This window comes from Cetorhinus maximus, unplaced genomic scaffold (assembly GCF_964194155.1).
Source record: "Cetorhinus maximus unplaced genomic scaffold, sCetMax3.hap1.1 HAP1_SCAFFOLD_487, whole genome shotgun sequence".
Taxonomy (NCBI): Eukaryota; Metazoa; Chordata; class Chondrichthyes; order Lamniformes; family Cetorhinidae; genus Cetorhinus; species Cetorhinus maximus.
The window spans coordinates 109,463-130,027 of NW_027596429.1; the positions used below are offsets into that span (position 1 = coordinate 109,463).

The 20,565-nt window shown below is 40.6% G+C and overlaps 1 gene segment (V, D, J or C); it reads right to left on the reverse strand.

The window, feature by feature from the left end:
- LOC144673826 (Ig heavy chain C region-like) overlaps positions 1 to 20,565 on the reverse strand; it is a 52,167-nt gene that overhangs the window by 12,425 nt on the left and 19,177 nt on the right. Inside the window, 1 exon segment of the C gene segment in view lies at positions 792 to 1,161. Within this exon segment, the coding sequence occupies positions 792 to 1,161 (370 nt within the window).

The window sequence follows — 20,565 nt, forward strand, 5'->3', positions numbered from 1 at the left end:
TGAGGTTTTTTCATTAACAGTAACGGCTGTGCCAACCAGTTGTATCACTGTGAGACGCACCGTGTCAGAAACTGTGGCGGACAGTTAAATGTGAAATACAGAGATTCAAATCCATAGCGGACTGAGAAAACTGATTCTGAATACTGTATGAATACATCATTGTGATATTTCAGTTATTACTCTTCATTATGTTTATAAAGCGGATCGAAATACGCCTTTAACATCTGTGCCCCTATTTAGCAAGATAATCAAAATTAATTAAAACGAAGGCATTTATACATATTTCGCAGTTCAGTGTTCCTTCATAAGCTTATTGTTGGTCATGTTCATTTTCTTTGACTTTCCTGCTGTGATACTGATCGCAGATTCGATCAAACTCCCTCTCTGGGGTATTTGTATGAGGAGTTCGCTATACACATCACCGTGACACACTGTAGTACCACAGTGACACGCACCAGCACAAATACTGCTCTCACTCACCGATTGTTGCTATAAGAAATAAATCATTCCATGCAACAGAAGATTTTCAGATTTTGATTATAATTCATCCAAGAGTTTTACTCAGGAGCAGAACTTTGGGCTAAAATTATCCCCGTTCACATAATAACATGTAAACATTTCGATTTGTCTCCTTGTCAATTGTGCACATTCTAACCGGTAACTATGTTCTTTAATACACAGAGTTAGTCAACATTTTGTTTTTATTCTTCGCCACTTTATTGCTTTGGAAAATATAACTTTTCAATCTAGGTTATATCACATCTCTTAACCTATTTTGCGCTAATACTGACCTATGATTCACTGCAATTATTTCTCTGCGGTTTCTGTACGAGCTCTGGGCTTGTTCAGGTCGCTGTGAGTCTCTTGAACAGTAATACCTCGCGGTGTCTTCAGGTCTCAGATTTTTAATCTCAATGTAAGTTGTGGACGAAGTTCTTGATGGAATGATTCGACCTTCGACTCCAGGCGCGTAATACGTGGTTCCCGAGGCCTTGTAGAAAGCAAGGAGCCACTCCAGCCCTTTCCCAGGAACTTGTTTAACCCAGTGCACATAGTAGCTGTCCAGATTGAACCCGCTCACTGAACAGGACAGTTTGCGAGATTCTCCGGGCTTGGCGGTCTCTGAAGCCGGCTGGGTCAGCACGACGACGGATTGGACATCTGTTAGCGAATGGAAAAAATGTAATTACATTAAAAAAAATCAAATCAGTGAATGTTAATATCAAAACGATATCAGATAAGATGCAGACTTCTATTGTTACAATTATAAAGTCAGGAATACTCACAGGTGGAACAAGCCAAGAAGAAGCAAAGGCACAGCGCAAATCCCATCCTCAGTCTCTGGGTATAACTGACTTGGGAGCGTGACTCTCCGTCGCAGCGAAACCTGCGGATTGTGAATCAGGAGCTGAACCGCCCCGCTATTTATACCGGCTAGAGTCAAATAAGAGAGAGAGAGAGAGACAGAGCTGGAGAATGGGAGTCACTCTCCTCCCCCAGTTAACAGCCTGACTCCTCCTCTCTTTTCCTGTCTGGGACCAGCTGTATAAACAATTATTAACAATTAATATTCCGTGTTCCACAAATGTCTTTTGTTTAGATTGTCTACTTATCCTTTGGAATGAGATAATATGTGTCCAAAGCAGGTTCAGTTTTAAATTGATTCAGGGCGAATCTTTACATTCCCAATAAACACCTCACATGTGCTCAGTGTCCAATTCCTCTCAGATGGACTTAAACGTTCCCATGGAATTAGTTCGAAGATCGGGAGAGATCTCCCCTGTGCCCAGGGCCAATACTTATCACTCAGTCAACATCCTAAAATCAGATTATCTGGTGATTTATCGCAGTGCAGTGTATTGGATCTTGCTGTGCGTGCATTCACGGCCACGTTTCCTTGCACTAAGTTGGTGATTATATATTTAGAAATAGAAAATCTTCATTGTCTTTAAAGATCTTTAAGGTATCCTATGGTTGTGAACTGCACTGTGTAACTGCAAGTCTTTCTTATTTCCATTGGCCCCTATCTGTGGGACAGAAGATACAAATGTTACTGATATTTGTCCAGAGAAAGCGATGGCATTTATGCAAGGACATGGAATGTTTCGGAGTATTATCACTTAATTTCAGATATAATCCATAGTCAAATGTACAGCTTCACTTTAAAACAATTCCCGGTGAATCAATTTTCCACAGGATCTCAGTTCACCAGTGTGAATATTGCTCTTTCATTTCACACTGAACGATTCTAAATGGGAGATGTTGAGATTAACACCGAGGAGTGTTTGTGTGATGAGACTGCATAGTTCAGCCGAACCCTATTTAGTTGAGAATTAAATCACTCTGCCTACCTTTCGTATTGATGTGACAAATGCATCGCACAAACAATGGGGATATATTTAGCAACGCAGATAAAACAATATTGACCAGGCTGAAACCACTAAACCAAACTTATATTCAGAGATTTGGGGCATCACGAGTTTGATTTTTTTTTGATGTTGTTACTTTTCACCAAGGAAGAGAAATCATTGAATTTATGGTGATATTAAAGCAGTTGTGTTCAGCTTTTCAGATGCCAACACAAACTGTACCAACAGGTTACATATGAAAATACAAAGCCTGCCATTATAATTGTATTAAAATTTCAGTGAATAATTTGAGTTCCCAGTCAGTCAGTCTCCAGATTGGGATTGTAACTCCGCCGAATGCAGGTCATTGGGTAAAGTAAAAACTTGTTAAAGGAATCAAACATTGGTATCAGTGCAGTTAATCTGTTCTTTATATCTGTGTGATACCAGCACAGCTGGCATTCCCTTCTACAGGATTGTAAAAGAACTCCGCAATTATCAGAATCAAATTGGCCTTAATTAATTAAAATCCCAAACTCATTGTATTGTTGTTGTCGCATTTATTCTGTTCTGCACGTGCCATTCACAAAACGCAGTTTCCTTAATATCATCTCAAGAGAAACACAATTTAGATCGACATTGCCTAACGATTCATTTGCTGATAAATTTATTCCAAGTTTTTTGAACAACACGTTCATCCCATATCTCTGCCCAACAGGCAGTGACAGGAATCCAGCATTCCATCATCAGGAAGGAGCGATAAGTCACATTGCAATTTACAGGAAACATCTCTGGCTGCTGTGCAGAAACTTCAACATTCAGCTTCCAGCCCGCTGATCAGAGAAAGGAAGGCAACAAGAACCCAGGTGTTGGCAAAGGAGCCTATTTATACACAGATCTGCCCAGCAAAAATATGCCCAAGCAGTCCAGGCTCATCTCCATTGGGTATATGGACTTTCATTTCGAATGAATTAATAACTTGAGATTGATTCCCAGAACCTGTATCCTCTCTGAAGTACCAGGGTGTGAATCCTAGGAATGATTATCAGAGCATGAGGCTATTGTGGCAGAAACCGAAGAAATGATTTCGAGAGCCTGGGGCCTACCTGACGCTCCAGGGATCACAGACCATGGATGTGATTCCTAGAGACTGGGGGACATTAGATGCACCAGGAAGCATAAATCCTGGGGTTAGTATCAAACACCCGGACCCAACAGACTCACCAGAGAACAAAAACGCTGGGAATTGTCCCCAGAACCTGGATTTTCTGATGTATGAGCATTTAGTTGCTCAAAACCTTGGAATTGCTTCTAGGTGCAGGGATTATCTGATACGACGTGCCCTTGAAGCACAAGCCATATTAATGATTCCCAGGGGTGGTCCCAAGTCACACGGACACACATTGAATCACAAGCCCTGGGTATTATCTCCAGATGTTGGGTCTATATGACACAGGCAGTCATGCGAGCACAAACCCTAGGAATGATTATTTGTTACTGGTCATATATGACGCCGACAGACATGGGAGCAGAAATCCGATTAATTATTCCCTGTTCCTGGGTCGACATAATATAGGCAGTGGATTAAAACTCCCATCCATCTCTTTGTCACCTGTAGACCTGAATATTCCAATGGTTTCCTGACCATCCTCCCAGAGCCCACCTTCCATAAATAGGAGCTCAAGCTAAAAGCTCTTGCCCATTTCCTAATGCACACAAGTCCCGTTTGCCCATCAACCATGTTGTCCCTGATGCACGGAGGCTCTCGGTTAAGTAATGCATCAGTAATAAAATTATCACAGTTGTTCAACTCACTCCATGGCCTCCACCACCTCCCCCCCACCGACCTCACCACCACCACCTCCATCACGGTCAACTCCTTCAGCCTTACAGTTGTCCGAGAGCTCTCCACTCCTCCAATTCTCACATCTTTTGCATCCGTGAATTTTATCAACTGCCTGGACCCTAAGCTATGGAATTCACGCATAAACCACTTCTCCCTCTCTCCTCCTTTACTACCTTCACTAAAAGCTACATGGTTGACCTAATGTATGGTCATCCATGTATTATGTCTCCTTAAGCGACTGGGTGTCAAAATTGATCTGTTAATGGTCTTATGAGTGAGCTTGGGGCGATTTACGACATTAAAGGTGGTATATAAATTGTTATTGGATATAATTCGATTTCTTTCTGACTGAAAGAAAAAATAAGTCAGAAGAATTACTGTTGTATTAATCTCAGTTCACATATAGTGAGATTCTCACTTTTACTGCAACATGCCGAAATCAATACAAGGTCCCGTGTGATGCGTTGATGATCAACTAACAATCTGTCACAAAGAACAATGTGTTCATACACGTTGTGCATGCTCCGATTTAATCACCTTTACAAATGATTTCTGAGGACAGACAGACATTGCCTTGGTAACAGAATGGTCGGTGGGAAAATGCAATCTAAATATGAGCACAAAATAAATGGATCATCAATGCAGATTAAAGCTATTACAGGGCCTAAAATTATATTTTTAATCAGAGGGAATAAAATATTGGAACATAACTGGAAAACATAATCATTTACCTTTGCAGAATTCGCATAGAAATATTAAGATAGATGTGTTTAGATAAATACGCACAGGCACACAAGTAAACAAACAGAAATACAGAGATACAGTCAGACAAACACAGACACACACACACACACACAGAGACACACATACACACACGCGCGCACACACACACATACACAAATGTTCCCTGATCAAAATTCCTCCCTTCAGTTAAGGCCAATAAATGTACATTAATATAAATTAACAGGGTTTGAACCACTTTGTCCTTTTGCTAATGTTTCTTTGCACAACAAAGCTTCAGTCATACGGAATTCTTTACATTTTTTATCCTTTGCCACCCCGTGTAGAATGTAATGATCTTGTATTTCATTGTAGCTTGTTTTCAGATGTGTTAATATGAGAAACAATAACTGATAAAGGCATTTTTACAGTAACATTAATGGCAATCTTTCGCCACCGGGTGGCAGTGATAGCGCGATTGCTTCCATGAAAACATACATACACTGCGTCAATTATTACTGCTCCATAGCATGTCTATGTTTATATCACAGCAGACCTTCACTCAGTTATTGCTAGTTCTACTTCATTCACAGATGTTGACATTTCTGTCAAGGCCGACATTTATATAGCCATACCTAATTGCCCTGGAGAATGTGTTGGTGAGCCACCTTGTGTGTGGCACAAATCCAAAAACAGTGTTGGTGGGAAGGGAGCGCTGGGATTTTGACTCAGTAACCACGAAGGAAAAAATCTATATTTCCAAATCAGAATACTGTGTGTGACTTGGAGCGGCACTAGTAGGTGTTGGTGCTCCCATTCACCTGCTGTCCTTGTCCTTCTATGTCGCAGAGCTCTCGCGTTCTGAAGATGCTGTCGAAAGATTCATCAGAAGGGGGTGAGAAGCTTCCGTTATGTGGAAAAACGAAAGAAATAGCATCCTAGAGCAGAGGAAGTTAAGGGACGTTTTGAAAGAAGTGTTCAAGTTTCTGAAGGGTTTTGCAAGGCCATAACCTGGCCATGTCTCAGTCCATATTATTCTGGGTCCTGCCATGGATATTAGTGCAATAAACTCTGTGCCCATCCACACTTTACACTAGGCTCTTTTTCAGTTATTGCTGCACTGAAGCATGGGTCTGGTTATATTGCACTCATCCATGTCCTTATTTATATTACACTAGACCCTTTCTCCTTTATTTCTGAATTATGTTATGCCCCCCGCCCCTCAGTTTAAATTACATGAGGCCATCTCCCTGTTTTTATTTTACAGGGTCTGCCATAGGTATTCATGCACTAAACTGCTCAGAGTGCAGGAGTCCTTATCGCTGTTTATATTAAATAAGGCCCCTTTTCTGTTATGAATGAACTGGACACTCTGTTTAAATTAATCTATTGCCAATGTCAGTTATTGTGGTACTGTAATTTCTTCTGTGTTAAGTAAATAGACAGATGGGTGAAGGGAGAGGTATGTCTCATAATAATTAAAGAACATATATTTGACTGGGTGGGAGGATGGGGTTTTTTTTGTTGGAAAAATACGTTTAGTCTTGGTCAGAGCCATCAGAAGCTGTGTACAATTTCTCATTTCTCTGGTGTAATGTAACAGTTTTGTTGAAAGTACTGGTCGAATCTTATGACAATCTCGGAAATTTGAACTGGATTGAGGGGCAGAAGGAAAGGTGAGCCAGAGTGCACTGCAGTTTATACTGACTAGTGGAAATCTCTGTTGTGGCTATTGTACACCGTGTTTTAATGTTTCTCCTGAGGGCCTTTACATTCACGTTTTCCGTGGCTACTGGTTGCGTGACCGAGCCTGAACATATATATATATGCCTCTATTTCTGTCCGTGAGTGTGTCCATAGAAAACACATTAAAAATGCGTTGAGTGGAATATAAGTGCAAATTTGTTTGTTGATACGTTTCTATCAACAACAGTACGAACGTCGACAGTTTCACGATAGCAGTAATGGCAACGATTGGCCACCAGGTGACAGTGGAAGTTGGTTTGCCTAAATTATACCAAACCAGCGCTTATCGACTGATTTGGAATAGTTGTTAAGTCAAACATCTCTACCCATTCCCAATTCTCCTTGAGAAATGGCGAATTGCCACCATCTTGAAAGTATCAAGCGGTTTAATACCTTTGAAACTGCATGAATCCCAAGGCCCGCAGGAATGGTATCCTCGGCATAGGAATCACCATCACTTTATAATCCTAGGCAACTTCAGGCACTGAGACAGGGCGAGAGGACAGCTAACGTTGTACCCTTGTTCAAACGGATAAAGGTATAGCCTGAGTAATTACAGGACATTGAATATAATCTTGGAGCCGGGAATAGTATTGGGAAGAGAACATTCTAAGGGACAGGGTGCATCTACATTTAGAATGACACTGACTAAGCAAAGCTGGACAGCAAGAATTTGTTAAAGGAAGGACGAGTCTGACTATTGTGGTTAAATGGTTTGAAGGGATAATAAGGAGTGCCGATGGATACAGTGCATTCGATGTAGTCTATGTGGATTTTAAAATGACCAGGTTCTACATGGCAGAGCGGTTCCGAATTTAAAAGCCAATGTGATCCAAGGCAAAGCGGCGAGGTAAATCCAAAATTGGTTCAATGCAGAAGCAAGCGGTAAATGACACGGGGTGTTTCTTTAAATGGGAGTGGTATCCCCCAGGCCTTAGTAATAGGACACTTGCCTTTTCTTGCATATATCAGTTACTTGCACTTGAAAAGAGCATGATTAAGAAGGCTTTAGATGATACGCAAATTGGCTGTGTGATTAAGAATGAAGCAGAAAGCTGTACACTGCAGGATATCGACCAGTCAGGTAGACATAAGAATGGCATAAAGATGCTTGCGAGGTAGACCATTTAAGGAAGGCTAACAAGATAAAGGAATAAACAGTAAATAGGAACATAAGAACATAAGAACTAGGAGCAGCAGTTGGCAATTCAGCTCCTCGAGCCTGCCCCGCCATTAATTTAGATCATTGCTGACCTCATTTCGGCCTCAAATCCAATTTCCCACCCTCTCCCCATAACCTTTCAACCCATTACTAAGTAAAAATCTATCTATCTCCTCCTTAAATTTATTCAGCATCCCGGCATCCACTGCACTCTGAGGTAGTGAATTCCACAGATTCACGAATGATTTGACACTGAGAAGTAAAGTGGGACTATAGAATGCAGATATTCCCAAAGGTGTCTGGACAGGTAGATAAGGTGATCAAGAAACAGATGGGATTCTTGTCTTTATTCTCCGAGGCATAGAATATACGAGATGAGACGTTCTCCTGGAACTGTGCAAAACACCAGTTAGGCCCGAGTTAGAGTGTTCGGTGCAGCCTTGGTACAGGAACTATAGGAAAGTTTTGTTTGGCCTAGCAACGTTACAGCGGAGATTTACGATGACTGCCTCGGCTGCAGGAGGTTTGCTATTTGGGAGGATTGGTTAGGTTTGTTTACTTTTGAACAAAGGAAACTAAGGGATGACAAGGCTGAAGTGTATAAACTATGAAGCGTCTGGAGAATGTGGATACAAAGCCCCATTTCTCCTTGGTTGAGAGTGAATGATAAGGAGAATCAGAAGAAATAGGAGGAGGATTAGTCCATTCAGCCCTTCGAGCCTGCTCTGCCATTCAGGAACATCAAAGCTGTTCTGATTTTGGCATCAACACCAGTTTCTTGCCTGCCTCCCATAACCCATGAATCGCATGTTGATCCAATGTCTGTCTAACTCAGCCATGAATATATTTAATGACTAGCCTCCATTGCGTTCTGGAGAAGTGAAGTCCAAAGACTAATGACTCTCTGAGAGAAGAAATTCCTCCTCATCTCCGCCTTAAATGGAAGAAGACCGATTTTGAAACCGTGCCCCCTAGTTGCAGATTCCCCTGCGTAGTGGCAGCATGTTCTCAGCATTTACTCTGTAAAATCCCCTCAGAACCTTTGAGGTTTCAATCATATTACCTCGCATTCCTCTGCTCTTCAGTAAGTACTGGTGCAATCTGCTGAAATCTTTCTCATAAGGCAACACCTTCCTCCCAGGCATCAGCGTAGTGAACATTCTCTGAATTGATTCTGATGCACGTATATTTCTGAAAACAGGGACCATAACTGTACTCAATACTACAGGTAGTGTCTCACCAATGGCAAATACAATTATAGAAAGAATTCCCTGCTTTGAAATTCCATGCTCCTTGCAATAAAAGGGATTATTCCATTTGCCTCCCTAACTCCTTGCTGTGCCCGAATGGTTTCTGTGATCCGTGTACAAAGACACGCAGATCTCTCTGCACTGAAGAATTCTGCAGCCTCTCAATTTAAATAACATGTTGAATTTCGACTTATCCTCCAAAATTAGGCAACCTCCTATTTTTCCAACCTTATATTCCATGTGCCAAATTTCAGCAAAATCACTTAACTTACCTAAATATCATTGTGGCCTTTTTGTATCATCCTCAGAACCTGTTTCCCTTTCCAGTTTGGTATCATCAGCAAATCTGGATATAATACTGTCGACCCCTTCAACCAAGAATAAATAGGTCATGGCAAATGTTTTTACCCAAAGGATGATAGGAATCTGAAACTCATGATGTGAAAGGGTTGTAGAAACTTGAAGTGAAACAACCCAAAAGGGTACAGACCAAGAGCTGGAAAGTTGGACAAGGCTGGTTACTGCTTGTTCGCTGGGATGAATTCCGTATTGTAGATTTTTATGACCCTATCATTCACTGCTGTTAGATAGGGAGTTTCAGGGTTTTGACCCAGCGACAGTGAAGAAATAACGATATATTTCCAAGCCAATGTGGTAGTTGGCCCTGAGGGGAGCTTATAGGTCTGTCCATGGGTCTGTCACACTTGGTCCTCTAGGTGCTAGCAGTCAGGGGCTTGCACGGCGCTGTCAAAGGATAGTTGGCGAGTTGCCACAGTGCATTTCGTAGATGGCGCACACTGCTGTATTTGTGCAGTGGTGCTGGAGAGAATGGGTTTATAAACGGCGGATGGGATTGCCAATCAGGCGCGATGATTTTTCCTACATGGTGTCTTCCTTCTTCCGAATATAAGAAATAGTATTAGGAGAAGACCATGTGGTTCCTCGGGCCGGCTCTGGAAGTGTGTTGTTGGAACTGCCCTGATTCAGGCAAGCTGAGATATTCAATTACTTCCCTAAAGTTTGCATGGACATTGTGGACAGATTGTGGGGAGTCATGAGGGCCGTCACTGGCCATATAATGTGCTGCCTCTGACCTTTTCTAGATTATTTATATATGTTGCTGGTTCAGTTAACTTAATTTAATGCTGTGACCTCACAATGTTGCTGGTGTTGGATTCCGCGATGGTAATGTCAATGAATAACAACTGGAGATGGTTAGGATCTCTCTTGATGGAGATGGTCACTGCCTGACATTTGTAACACGTTATGTCAATTTCCACTCATCAGCCAAAGGTTTAATATTGTCCAAATGTTTTTTTTTCCTCTGCATGGAGACATGAACTGCTTCAGTATATGCGGAATCGTGAATGGTGCTGAAAATTGTGCCAACATTCGTGAACATCGCTACTTCTGGCATGATTATGGAAATAAGGTCATTGATGAAGCAACTGAAGATGGCTGGGCCTAGGACACTTTCCTGAGGAACTCCGAGAGCGATGCTCTGGCGTGGGGCTTCTGGCCTCCAGGAACAGCAATCATTTTCATTTGTGCTAGGTATGACCCAATGAGGTTCCCCCCTGATTCCCATTGACTTCAATGTCGCTAAGGATCCTTGGTGCCACAATCTGTCAACTGCTACCTTGATGTCAAGGGCATTCACTCTCATATTAGAAGTTCAGCTGTGTGCCTTTGTTCAAATCAACAACGTGATGTAGTCGGGAACTGAAAGGTCCTTGTGAAGCCTAAACTGAGCATTGTTGAGCAGCTTGTTGGTGTTGAGCTGCTGTTTGATTGCTCTGTCAATGACACCTTCCATCAGGTTGCTGATGGCTGAGAGTAGAATGATTGAGGGTCAATGGGCCGCATTGAGTTTATTCAGCATTCTTTCACCATTTTACAGCTTGATCAGGCTGACATCCCATTTTTAGATGCTCTTGTTGCTGCATCTGGCCTACTCTTCTGAATTCATCGTTGAATAATCGTTGATCCCCTGGCTTCATCCTAATGGTAGAGTGAGGGTTATACATCCCATGACGTGCATATTGTGGGGGGATAAGAATGTTGCTCAAGCTAATGGCCTCACTGATGCACAGTTTTAAACTGCCAAATATTCTCCAAATCTATCGCATTTAGCACAATGATTATGCCACACAGCGCGATGGGTAGAACTCTCAGCCTGAAGATGGGTCTTTGTATCCAAAAGGAACGTGCGGTGGACACTCCCACCAATACTGACGTGGAGAGATCTATCTGTGCCAGGTTGAGAAATGAGCGCGGTCTCTAGTAAGTTTTCCCCTTGTGTTCTCTCAACACCTTCCGGGGGGGCCGGTCTGGTAGATATGTCCTTCATGGCTTGGCCAGTTCAGTCAGTATTGGTATCGAGCCATTCTTGCTGATGGGCATTGAAGTTCCATTCCCTTTTCTGGTCTCAGTGTTTCACTACAATTGTGTTCAACATGGAGACGCGCTGATTCATTAGTTGAGGTTGGAAAATAACTCGAATTAGAAAGGAAATGTTCCACCGTCGCTTGCTCTGCTGCCAGGAGTATTCATTACTCCTGGAGTCAATCCTGAGGACCAGCCAGGGGCACTCCTTCCCGACTAATGTCCCGCCATCACTTGTGGGTCAATCAGGCGTGAGGATATTGGTTGGAAGGTATTAACATTGAGCAGGACTATGTCAGGCGGGTGTTCCACTAGTCTGTGTTCAGTGTTTCTAACTTGTGGTAGATGTCCTCAGATGATTGTGTGGAGAATTTTATAGAGTTAATAGGCTGTCTGTATCTTTGCCTGTGCCTCGGTTGATGCCGTTTGGCTTTTCTGACTGTGCTCAGGTTGCTGATTCTCGTAGCCGTTTAATAAAAATGACTGCAAACTGAGAATTTTTAGAGGGAAATTAAAAGTTTATCTGGAATCCTATCGGGAAAAAAGAAACATTTAAGGGGGGAATGTATTTCCGAAACGGACATTTATATATCAGGTGTGTTTTGATGAGTCTGAGAGATGCGCTTTTCCCATTACTGATATTGGATGTATTTTAATAATTCAGGTGTATAAAATTAACTAAATTTAAATTCCCAAAAGCTTTGTTAAAAGTTGAGCTCATGTAATATCTGTTTGTGTTACATAAGGCCCTTTCACAGTTATTGCTGCACTAAACTGTTTATGTTTATATTTCATAGGACTTGTCTCAGTTTTTAATGTAATGGGCCATGTTTAAGATTATTTTAAACCAGGCCCTGTTTCAGTTATTAAAGAACTCGTGCAGCTTACCATTTAAGTTATACCAGGCCCTATCTCTGGTTACATTACACTGGACCCTAAATCAGGCACGACCTGGCCGTGGCGCTGCCACAGATTCACAGCGCAGAAGAGGCCCTTCGGCCCATCGAGTCTGCACTGACACGTGAGAAACACCTGACCTGCCTACCTAATCCCATTTACAAGCACTTGGTCCATAGCCTTGAATGTTATGACGTGCCAAGTGCTCATCACTTACCCAGCCACCCAGAGGCCCAGGTTCATCTTCTGGGGACATGGATTCAAATCCCACCACAGCAGCTGGCGGAGTTTAAATTCAATTGAGACAAGAGCCGTTCAGAAGCTGGGAATACTGCAAATGCCTGTCCACAATCTACAAGGCACATGTCAGGTGTGTGGTGGAATACTCCCCAATTCTCCGGGCAACCAGGGCAGCAGAAGCACAGGAACAACATCAACTGGAAAGTCCCTCTTTCTTCCCGATTCTTGGGTCCAAATCATACAACTCCCTTCCGAGAAGCACTGTGGGTTTCCCTGCAGCACGTGGACTGCAGCGGTACAAGAGGTTTGCTCACTACCACCTTCTCAAGTACAATTGTGTTTGGCTATTGAATGTTGGTTCAGCTGGAAAAGCCCAAATCCTATGACTGAATAAAAAAAAGGAAATGGAACTGGATCATTACAATTATCATTGCTGTAAACCCTTCTGGTTCACTAGTGAACATTCGGTGAAGTAAATCTGCATCCTTCCCCAGTCAGGCCTAAATGTGACTCCAGGCCCACAGCACGTGGTTGACTCTTAACTATCCTCCGACTCTGAAAGTGTTTCGCAAGCTATTCAGTTCCAGGACAGCGGAGCATGGAGGGAAATGCTGGCCATGTCAGAGACGCTCACATCTCCTGGATGAATAGAGAGAGAAAAATATTCCAGCCTAGTGAATGATTAAAAACAACATTTCCAGAAGTACTCCCTCCTGTGTTTCCATGAGTATTGTACATAATTATTCCGGGAACTATGTTTTATAAAGCATTTGAACGTCGCAGAGAAGATGAACAGGAGGTTGACGCGAATGTTACAAGACCTTGGAGATCTTGAATCGTTTTCCTTAGAATAGAGGATGTTAAGAGGGGCTTTGTTCGAGGTATTTAAGACCATGAAGGCTGTTGATACGTAATGACTGGGTCATGCTTTCCTTTAAATTACACATGATTCTGCCTCAGATAATAGTGCAAAAGGCCTAGTCTCAATTTGTGTTTTACACTAGGCCCTGTTGGAGTAAGTGCATTGATGCATACATCTATTCACATTAGACAAGACCGTCTCCCTGTTTGTATCATACGAGCCACTGAAAAGGTTATTTCGCATTAAACTGTCTATATTACGCTAGATGTTGTGTATCTCAGTCTCTCTATCTGTCGACCCATCTAGCTGCGTATCTGTCTCTTTGTCTGTCAGTCTATCTATCTACATTTCGAACCATCCATCTAGCAATTTCAGATCATCTATTACCGTTAACATTTCATGATGCTGACGTCTTTTTCGAGTTCTTGTGTGGAAAGTGCCTATTCAGATTCCAAAGTGAGTTTAGCTTCCCTCAGAATTCAGTTCGAAAGTGGATTATATCACCTGGAGAATAAAGGACATCGATCCACCATTCTCTCTGTTTGTTGGCAAGTGATTACTTGTGCGTCACTGGAGTGTGTGATAATCTGTGCAAGTGATGGTGAAAATGTAAGTGTACCTATACCTGGCGTGAGGATAATAAACCTGTAATTCTGTCACTTGGAATGGAATGTAACACTTTCCACAATGAAATTCAATTAAAAAATAATAATTTGTTTCTGTTTCCATTGTCTTGTTAACTTCACTATTTCCTCACCAGTTTCCAATACGTTTGCCTTGACATAATTCAATGTTTACTGGCGCGGGTAAAGTGTTAGCTGAACAGAAACATGGTATATGGCAGTAATAACCGAGTAGGAGCCACTGTAAAATATAAAGACATATATTTTCCAGTGCAATTTTAACAGCAACAATAGGGTAAAACATTATAAATAGAGACAGGTTCCAGAGCAGTAACAACAGAGACAGGATCCAGTGTAATATTAACACATACATGCTCCAGTATAGTAATAACTGAGACGTGGTCGAGTGCGATATAAACAGACACGGGGTAGGGTTCACTAATAACTGAGACAGAGCGTTATATAATATAAATAGAGAAATGCTCTAATGTAGTAATAATTGATTCGGTGGCCGGCCTGAAACAGAGGCTTGATTAGCACAGAAATAACTGTGTCAGAGCCTAGTGTAATAAAAATACAAATACCAGATTATGTATCCTTAAATTTCACAGGTTTCAGCAACACTAAAACCGTGACTTGAACTCAAAGAGTAATAACCGAGGCGGGATCTGGTGTGATATAAAGGGAACCAGTTGCTGGCGAAATATTTCTCCTCATCGCCCGTTTACAAATCTGCCAATATTAAGCTATGTTCACTGGATATTGACGCAATGAATAGAAGGAATTGGTTTTCTCTGCTAATTCTCTCAAAACCTCTCATCATCTTGGAAATAACCATTAGGTTTCTGCTTAATCTTCTTTATCACAAGCAGAATGCTCCTAATTTGTCCAATTTATCGGTGTTACTAAAGACCCTTATCTTTGTTAACAAACTGGTTATCCTCCTCTGTACACTTTCTGAGACCTCAACTCACTTCATAGGATCTGAAAATCATAGATATGTGCGGCACAGAAATAGGCCATTCCGCAACCCCTGTCCATGATGGCCGGAAATGACCCATCGAGTCTAATCCCACTTCCCAGTTTTTGCTCCAGGGCGCTTGAGGCTACAGTACTTCAAGTGAACATCCAAATATATTTTGATATGTGATGAGGGATTCGGCCTGGAACACCATTTCATGCACTGAGTCCGAAACACCATGAAACACTCCTAAGGATAGACAGGGGACAGTTCAGACGCAGAGTAAAGCTGCCTCTATGTTGGTAAATTCCGGGGCGAGGCACAGAGGAAAGCTCTCTCTAAACTATCCCACCAAACACTCCCAAGGACATGTATAGCGCTGGATAGACACAGGTCCCTCTATATGATTCGATCGAATGCTCCCAAGAATGGTGCAGCAGTATCAGATGCAGTAAAAGATCCCTCTACAATGTCCCATACACTATTCACAGGAAGGCATAGGAATGTTAATTTGCAGAGGAGTGCTCCCTTTAGACTGTCCCGTTAAATACTCCCATGTTGTTGAGTGCACCAGACACATTTTAGAGTTAAGTTCTACATGTGAACAGCCGTCTATTTGGTTAAAAGTCAATGAATAGGGCTGAGGTTAAACTTTGGTCAGATACTGAATTCATGTTATGAGTTAAAGACGCTGACACATTAATGAGAGGCCAGACACGGCCGCGATAGGGGAGAAAGGGAGACAGAGCGGGCTAGAATGCAGGAAACTCCGCAAACACATTTTCAATGCTTCTATATACCGGATCAAAGGAGGCTTCGCCAGTTTTGAACACAGATATCACCTTTACATAGTTATCCCATAACTTAGAGAAATGTTCCAAATATCAATCATGACTGGAATCCTTTGTGTGATTTGCATTTCTCTCTGTTGTTATTTCTATGTTCTGTTGGTGGGGAAACATCTATTGTATTTCTGTCGCTCAATATTCTATTCTGAGATTGCTATTTCTGTGTTTATTTACATAAACGCCTCACTGGTTTCAAAGTGGTGTTCACGGCAGCAGAATCAGATCAACAGTCACTTATTGATTATGTTCAGCTCAAAACAAGTTTATTTTAAGAATATTCACAGATGGTATAAGAATTGAACACAATTTTCAGAAAACCATTTGTTACAGATGTTATTTATTTTAAACAAAAGAAGCCATTAAATTTAAGAAAAAATGTTTCTGTAAGTTCTGCTGCTTAAATCAATTAAGCATTTCTGAGCAGCCTGATATTCGGCTGAATATCTATTGGTGGAAGGACTAACCCCTTTCAGGTAAACATGTGTGAATAATGAACAGAGAAATGGACTATAATCACATTCATCTCAGACTTTCTCACACATCACCACGTGCGTTTTGAAATGTTCACTTTTAGTAAAATCTTTTTGTTTATAGAGCACATTTCACCATCTCAGGATGTCCCAAATCACATATCTCATTAACCTTATTGATGTACCTTGTTTCGAATTATAATCTCTTCTGTCACGTTGGAACTACAGGAGGCAATTTGTGCACAGGAAGCTCCCACCAACAGAGATGTGATATTGTATTGGTAATTGCTGTAATAGAGCCTGTCTCAGTTTATATTAATCCATGCCTTGTATCGGTAATCACTTGAATAGACCCTGTTGCAGTTTATATTAATGCAGATATTGTATTGGTAATCACTTCAATAGGCCCTGTCTCAGTTTATATTAACCTGGACCCTGTATCAGTGATCATTGTAATAGACTCTGTATCAGTTTATATTAATTGGGACCATGTATCAGTAATTATTGTAATAGAGCCTGCCTTAATTGATATTAATCTAGGCCCTGTATCAGTAATTAATGTAATTGACCCGTTCTCAGTTTATATTAATGCAGGCCTCATGTCAGTAATCACATTAATAGACCCTTTCCCGTTTATCTTAATCCATACAATGTATCAGTAATCACTGTAATAGGCCCTGCCTCAGTTTATATCAATCCAGGACCTGTGTCAGGAATTATTGTACTAGACCCAGTCTCAGTTTATATTAATCCAGGACCTATATCAGTGATCATTGTACTGGACCGAGTCTCAGATTATATCAATGCAGACCCTGCAGCAGTAGTCACTATAATACATGCTGTCTCAGTGAACACCAGTCCAGACCTTATATCACTAATCACTGTAATAGACCTTATCTCAGTTTATATTAATCTAGACCCTGTATCAGTAATCACTGTAATATACCCTGACTCAGTTGGTATTAATCCATATTTTTCATCAGTAAACACTGAAAGAGACCTTGTCTCACTTGATATTAATCCACACATTGTATCAGCAATCACTGAAAGAGATTCTGCCTCACCTTATATTAACACAGACCTTGTATCAGTGTTCAATGTATTCGACCCTGTCTCTGTTTATATTAACCTATGCCCTGTATCAGAAATCACTGTACTACACCCAGTATCAGGTTATATCAATTCAGACCCTGTATCAGTTGTCACTGTAATACACCCTGTCTCAATTTACACCAGCCCAGACCTTTTATCAGTAAACACTGTAATAGACTCTTTCTCATATTATATTAACCCATGCCTTGTATCAGTAATCACTGTAACGGACCCTGCCTCAGTTTATATTAATAGAGGCCATGTATAGTAATCACTGAAATAGACCCTTTATCCATCTACATTAATCCATACATTGTAACAGTAATCATTGAAATAGGCCTTCCCTCAGTTTATATTAATCTAGGCCCTGTCTCAGTAATTACTGTAATAGACCCTACCTCCGTTGATGTTAATCCATGCCTTGTATCGTTAACCACTAAAAGAGACCCCGTCTCCGTTTATATTAATACAGACATTTTATTATTAGTCGCTGTGTAAGACCCTCTCTAGGTTTATATCAATCCAAACATTGTAACAGTAATCACTGTAACAGACCCTGTCTCTGTTGATATTAATCAATGCATTGTATCAGTGACCACTGAAGTAGACCGTGACTCAGTTTATATCAAAACAGGCCTTGTGTTGGTAATCACTGTAATAGATCATGTTTCTGGTTATCTTAATCCATACCATGTATCAGTAATCATTGTAATATACTCTTTCTCAGTATATATTGTCCCCAGACCCTGCATCGGTAATCACTGCAATAGACCCTGTCTCAGTTGATATGAATCCATAACTTGTATCATTAGTCACTGTAATAAACCCTGTCTCAGTTTATGTAAATTGATACCTTGTATCAATGATAACTGTAACAGGCCCTGCCTCAGCTGATATTAATCCAGACCTTGTATCAGCAAACAATGTTAGTGACCCTGTCTCAGTTTACATTAACACAGACCTTGGCTCAGTAATCAGTGTAAAAGACCCTGACTCAGTTTATATCAATCCATACATTGTTACAGTAATCACTGTAACAGGCCCTGTCTCTATCGATATTAATCAATTCATTGTATCAGTGATCACTGAAGTAGACCCCAACTCTATTCATATTAATACAGACCTTGTCTTGGTCATGATTGGGATAGACCCTAACTCAGTTTATATTAATCCAGGCCTTGTATCGGTAATTACTGTAATAGAATCTGTCTCAGTTTCTTTTAATCCATACCATGTATCAGTAATAAATCTAACAGCCCTTGTCTCACTTTGTTTTAATCCAAACCTTGTATCAGTAATCATTGGAATAGACCATGTCTCACTTTATATTAATGCAGACCTTGTATCATTAATCACTGTAAAAGAACCTATCTCAGTTTATATCAATCCATATATTTTAACAGTAATCACTGTAACAGACCCTGCCTCTGTTGATATTAATCAATACATTGTATCAGTAATCACTGAGGTAGATGCTGACTAAGTCTATATTAGCACAGACCTGGTCTCGATGATGACTGGAATAGACCCTGTCTCAATTCATATCAATCCAGACCTTGTATTGGTAATCAGTGAAAGAGACCCTGTCTCTATTTACCTTAATCTAGACCGTGTATCAGTAAGAAATGTAATAGATCCTGTCCCAGTTTATTTTAGTCCATACCATTTATCTTTAATTACTGTGATAGACGCTGTCTCTGTTTATATTAATAAGGACATTGTATTGGAAATTACTGTAATAGAACCTGTCTCTGTTTATATTAATTGACAACTTGTATCAGTAATCGTTATAATCAACCCTGTCCCATTTTTAATTAATCCATACCATGTATCAGTAAGAACTGTAACAGACCCTGTCTCAGTTTATATTATTTATATTATTACTGTATCAGTAATCACTGTAATAGGCCCTGTCACAGTTGATATGAAACCATAACTTATATCAATAATCACTCTTATGGACCCTGCCTCAGTTTACATTGATCCATATGTTGCATCAGCAATCACTGTAATAAACCCTGTCTCAGTTTATGTAAATGGATACCTTTTATCAGAAATCACTGTCAAAGACTCTGTCTCAGTTTCTATTAATCCATACCTTGGATCCGTTATCACTGTTATAGAATATGTCCCAGTTAATATTACCCTAGACCCTGTATCAGTAACCAACATAATAAACCCTGCCTCAGAAGGTATTAATCCATAACATGTATCAGTAAACACTTTTAGAGAACCTGCCTCAGTTAATATTAATACAGACTTTGCCTCAGTAATCACTGTAAATGTCTCCGTTGATATTAATCAATGCCTTGTACCAGTAATCACTGAAGTAGGCCCTGACTTAATTTATATTAATCGAGACCCTGTATCACTAATCACAGTAATAGAGCCTGTCTCAGTTGATATGAATCGATACCTTGTATCAGTAATCATTGTAATGGACCCTGTCTCCGTTTATATTAATACAGACATTGTGTTGGCAATTACTGTAAAAGACCCTATCTCAGTTTATGTTAATTGATACCATGTCATAAGTGTAATAGACCCTGCCTCAGCTTATATGAATCCACATCTTAAATCAGTAATCGCTGTAACAGACCTTCTCTCAGTTATTATTCATCTAGACCCTGTATCAGTAATCACAGTAATAGACCCTGACTCAGTTGATAATAAATCACATGTTGTAACAATAATCAATATAACAGAGGCTGTCTCAATTGATATTCGCCAATACCTTGTACTTGGTGTAGTAATTGGTGAAGTAGACCCTGACTCAGTTTGTATCAATCCAGTTCTTGTATTGGTAATCACTGTAATAGACCCTGCCTCAGTTGATATTAATCCATACGTTCTATCATTACCCACTGAAAGAGACCCTGTCTTAAATTATATTAATACAGGCCTTGTATCATTAATCACTGCAAAAAAACTGTCTCGTTTTATATCAGTCCATACATTGTAACAGTAATCATTGTAACAGACTCTGTCTCTGATGATATTAATCAATACCTAGTATCAGTAATCACTGAAATAGATGCTGACTCAGTTTATATTAATGCAGATCTTTTCTCGATAGTGCCTGGAAGAGACCCTCAGACAGACCCTGTCTCAGTTG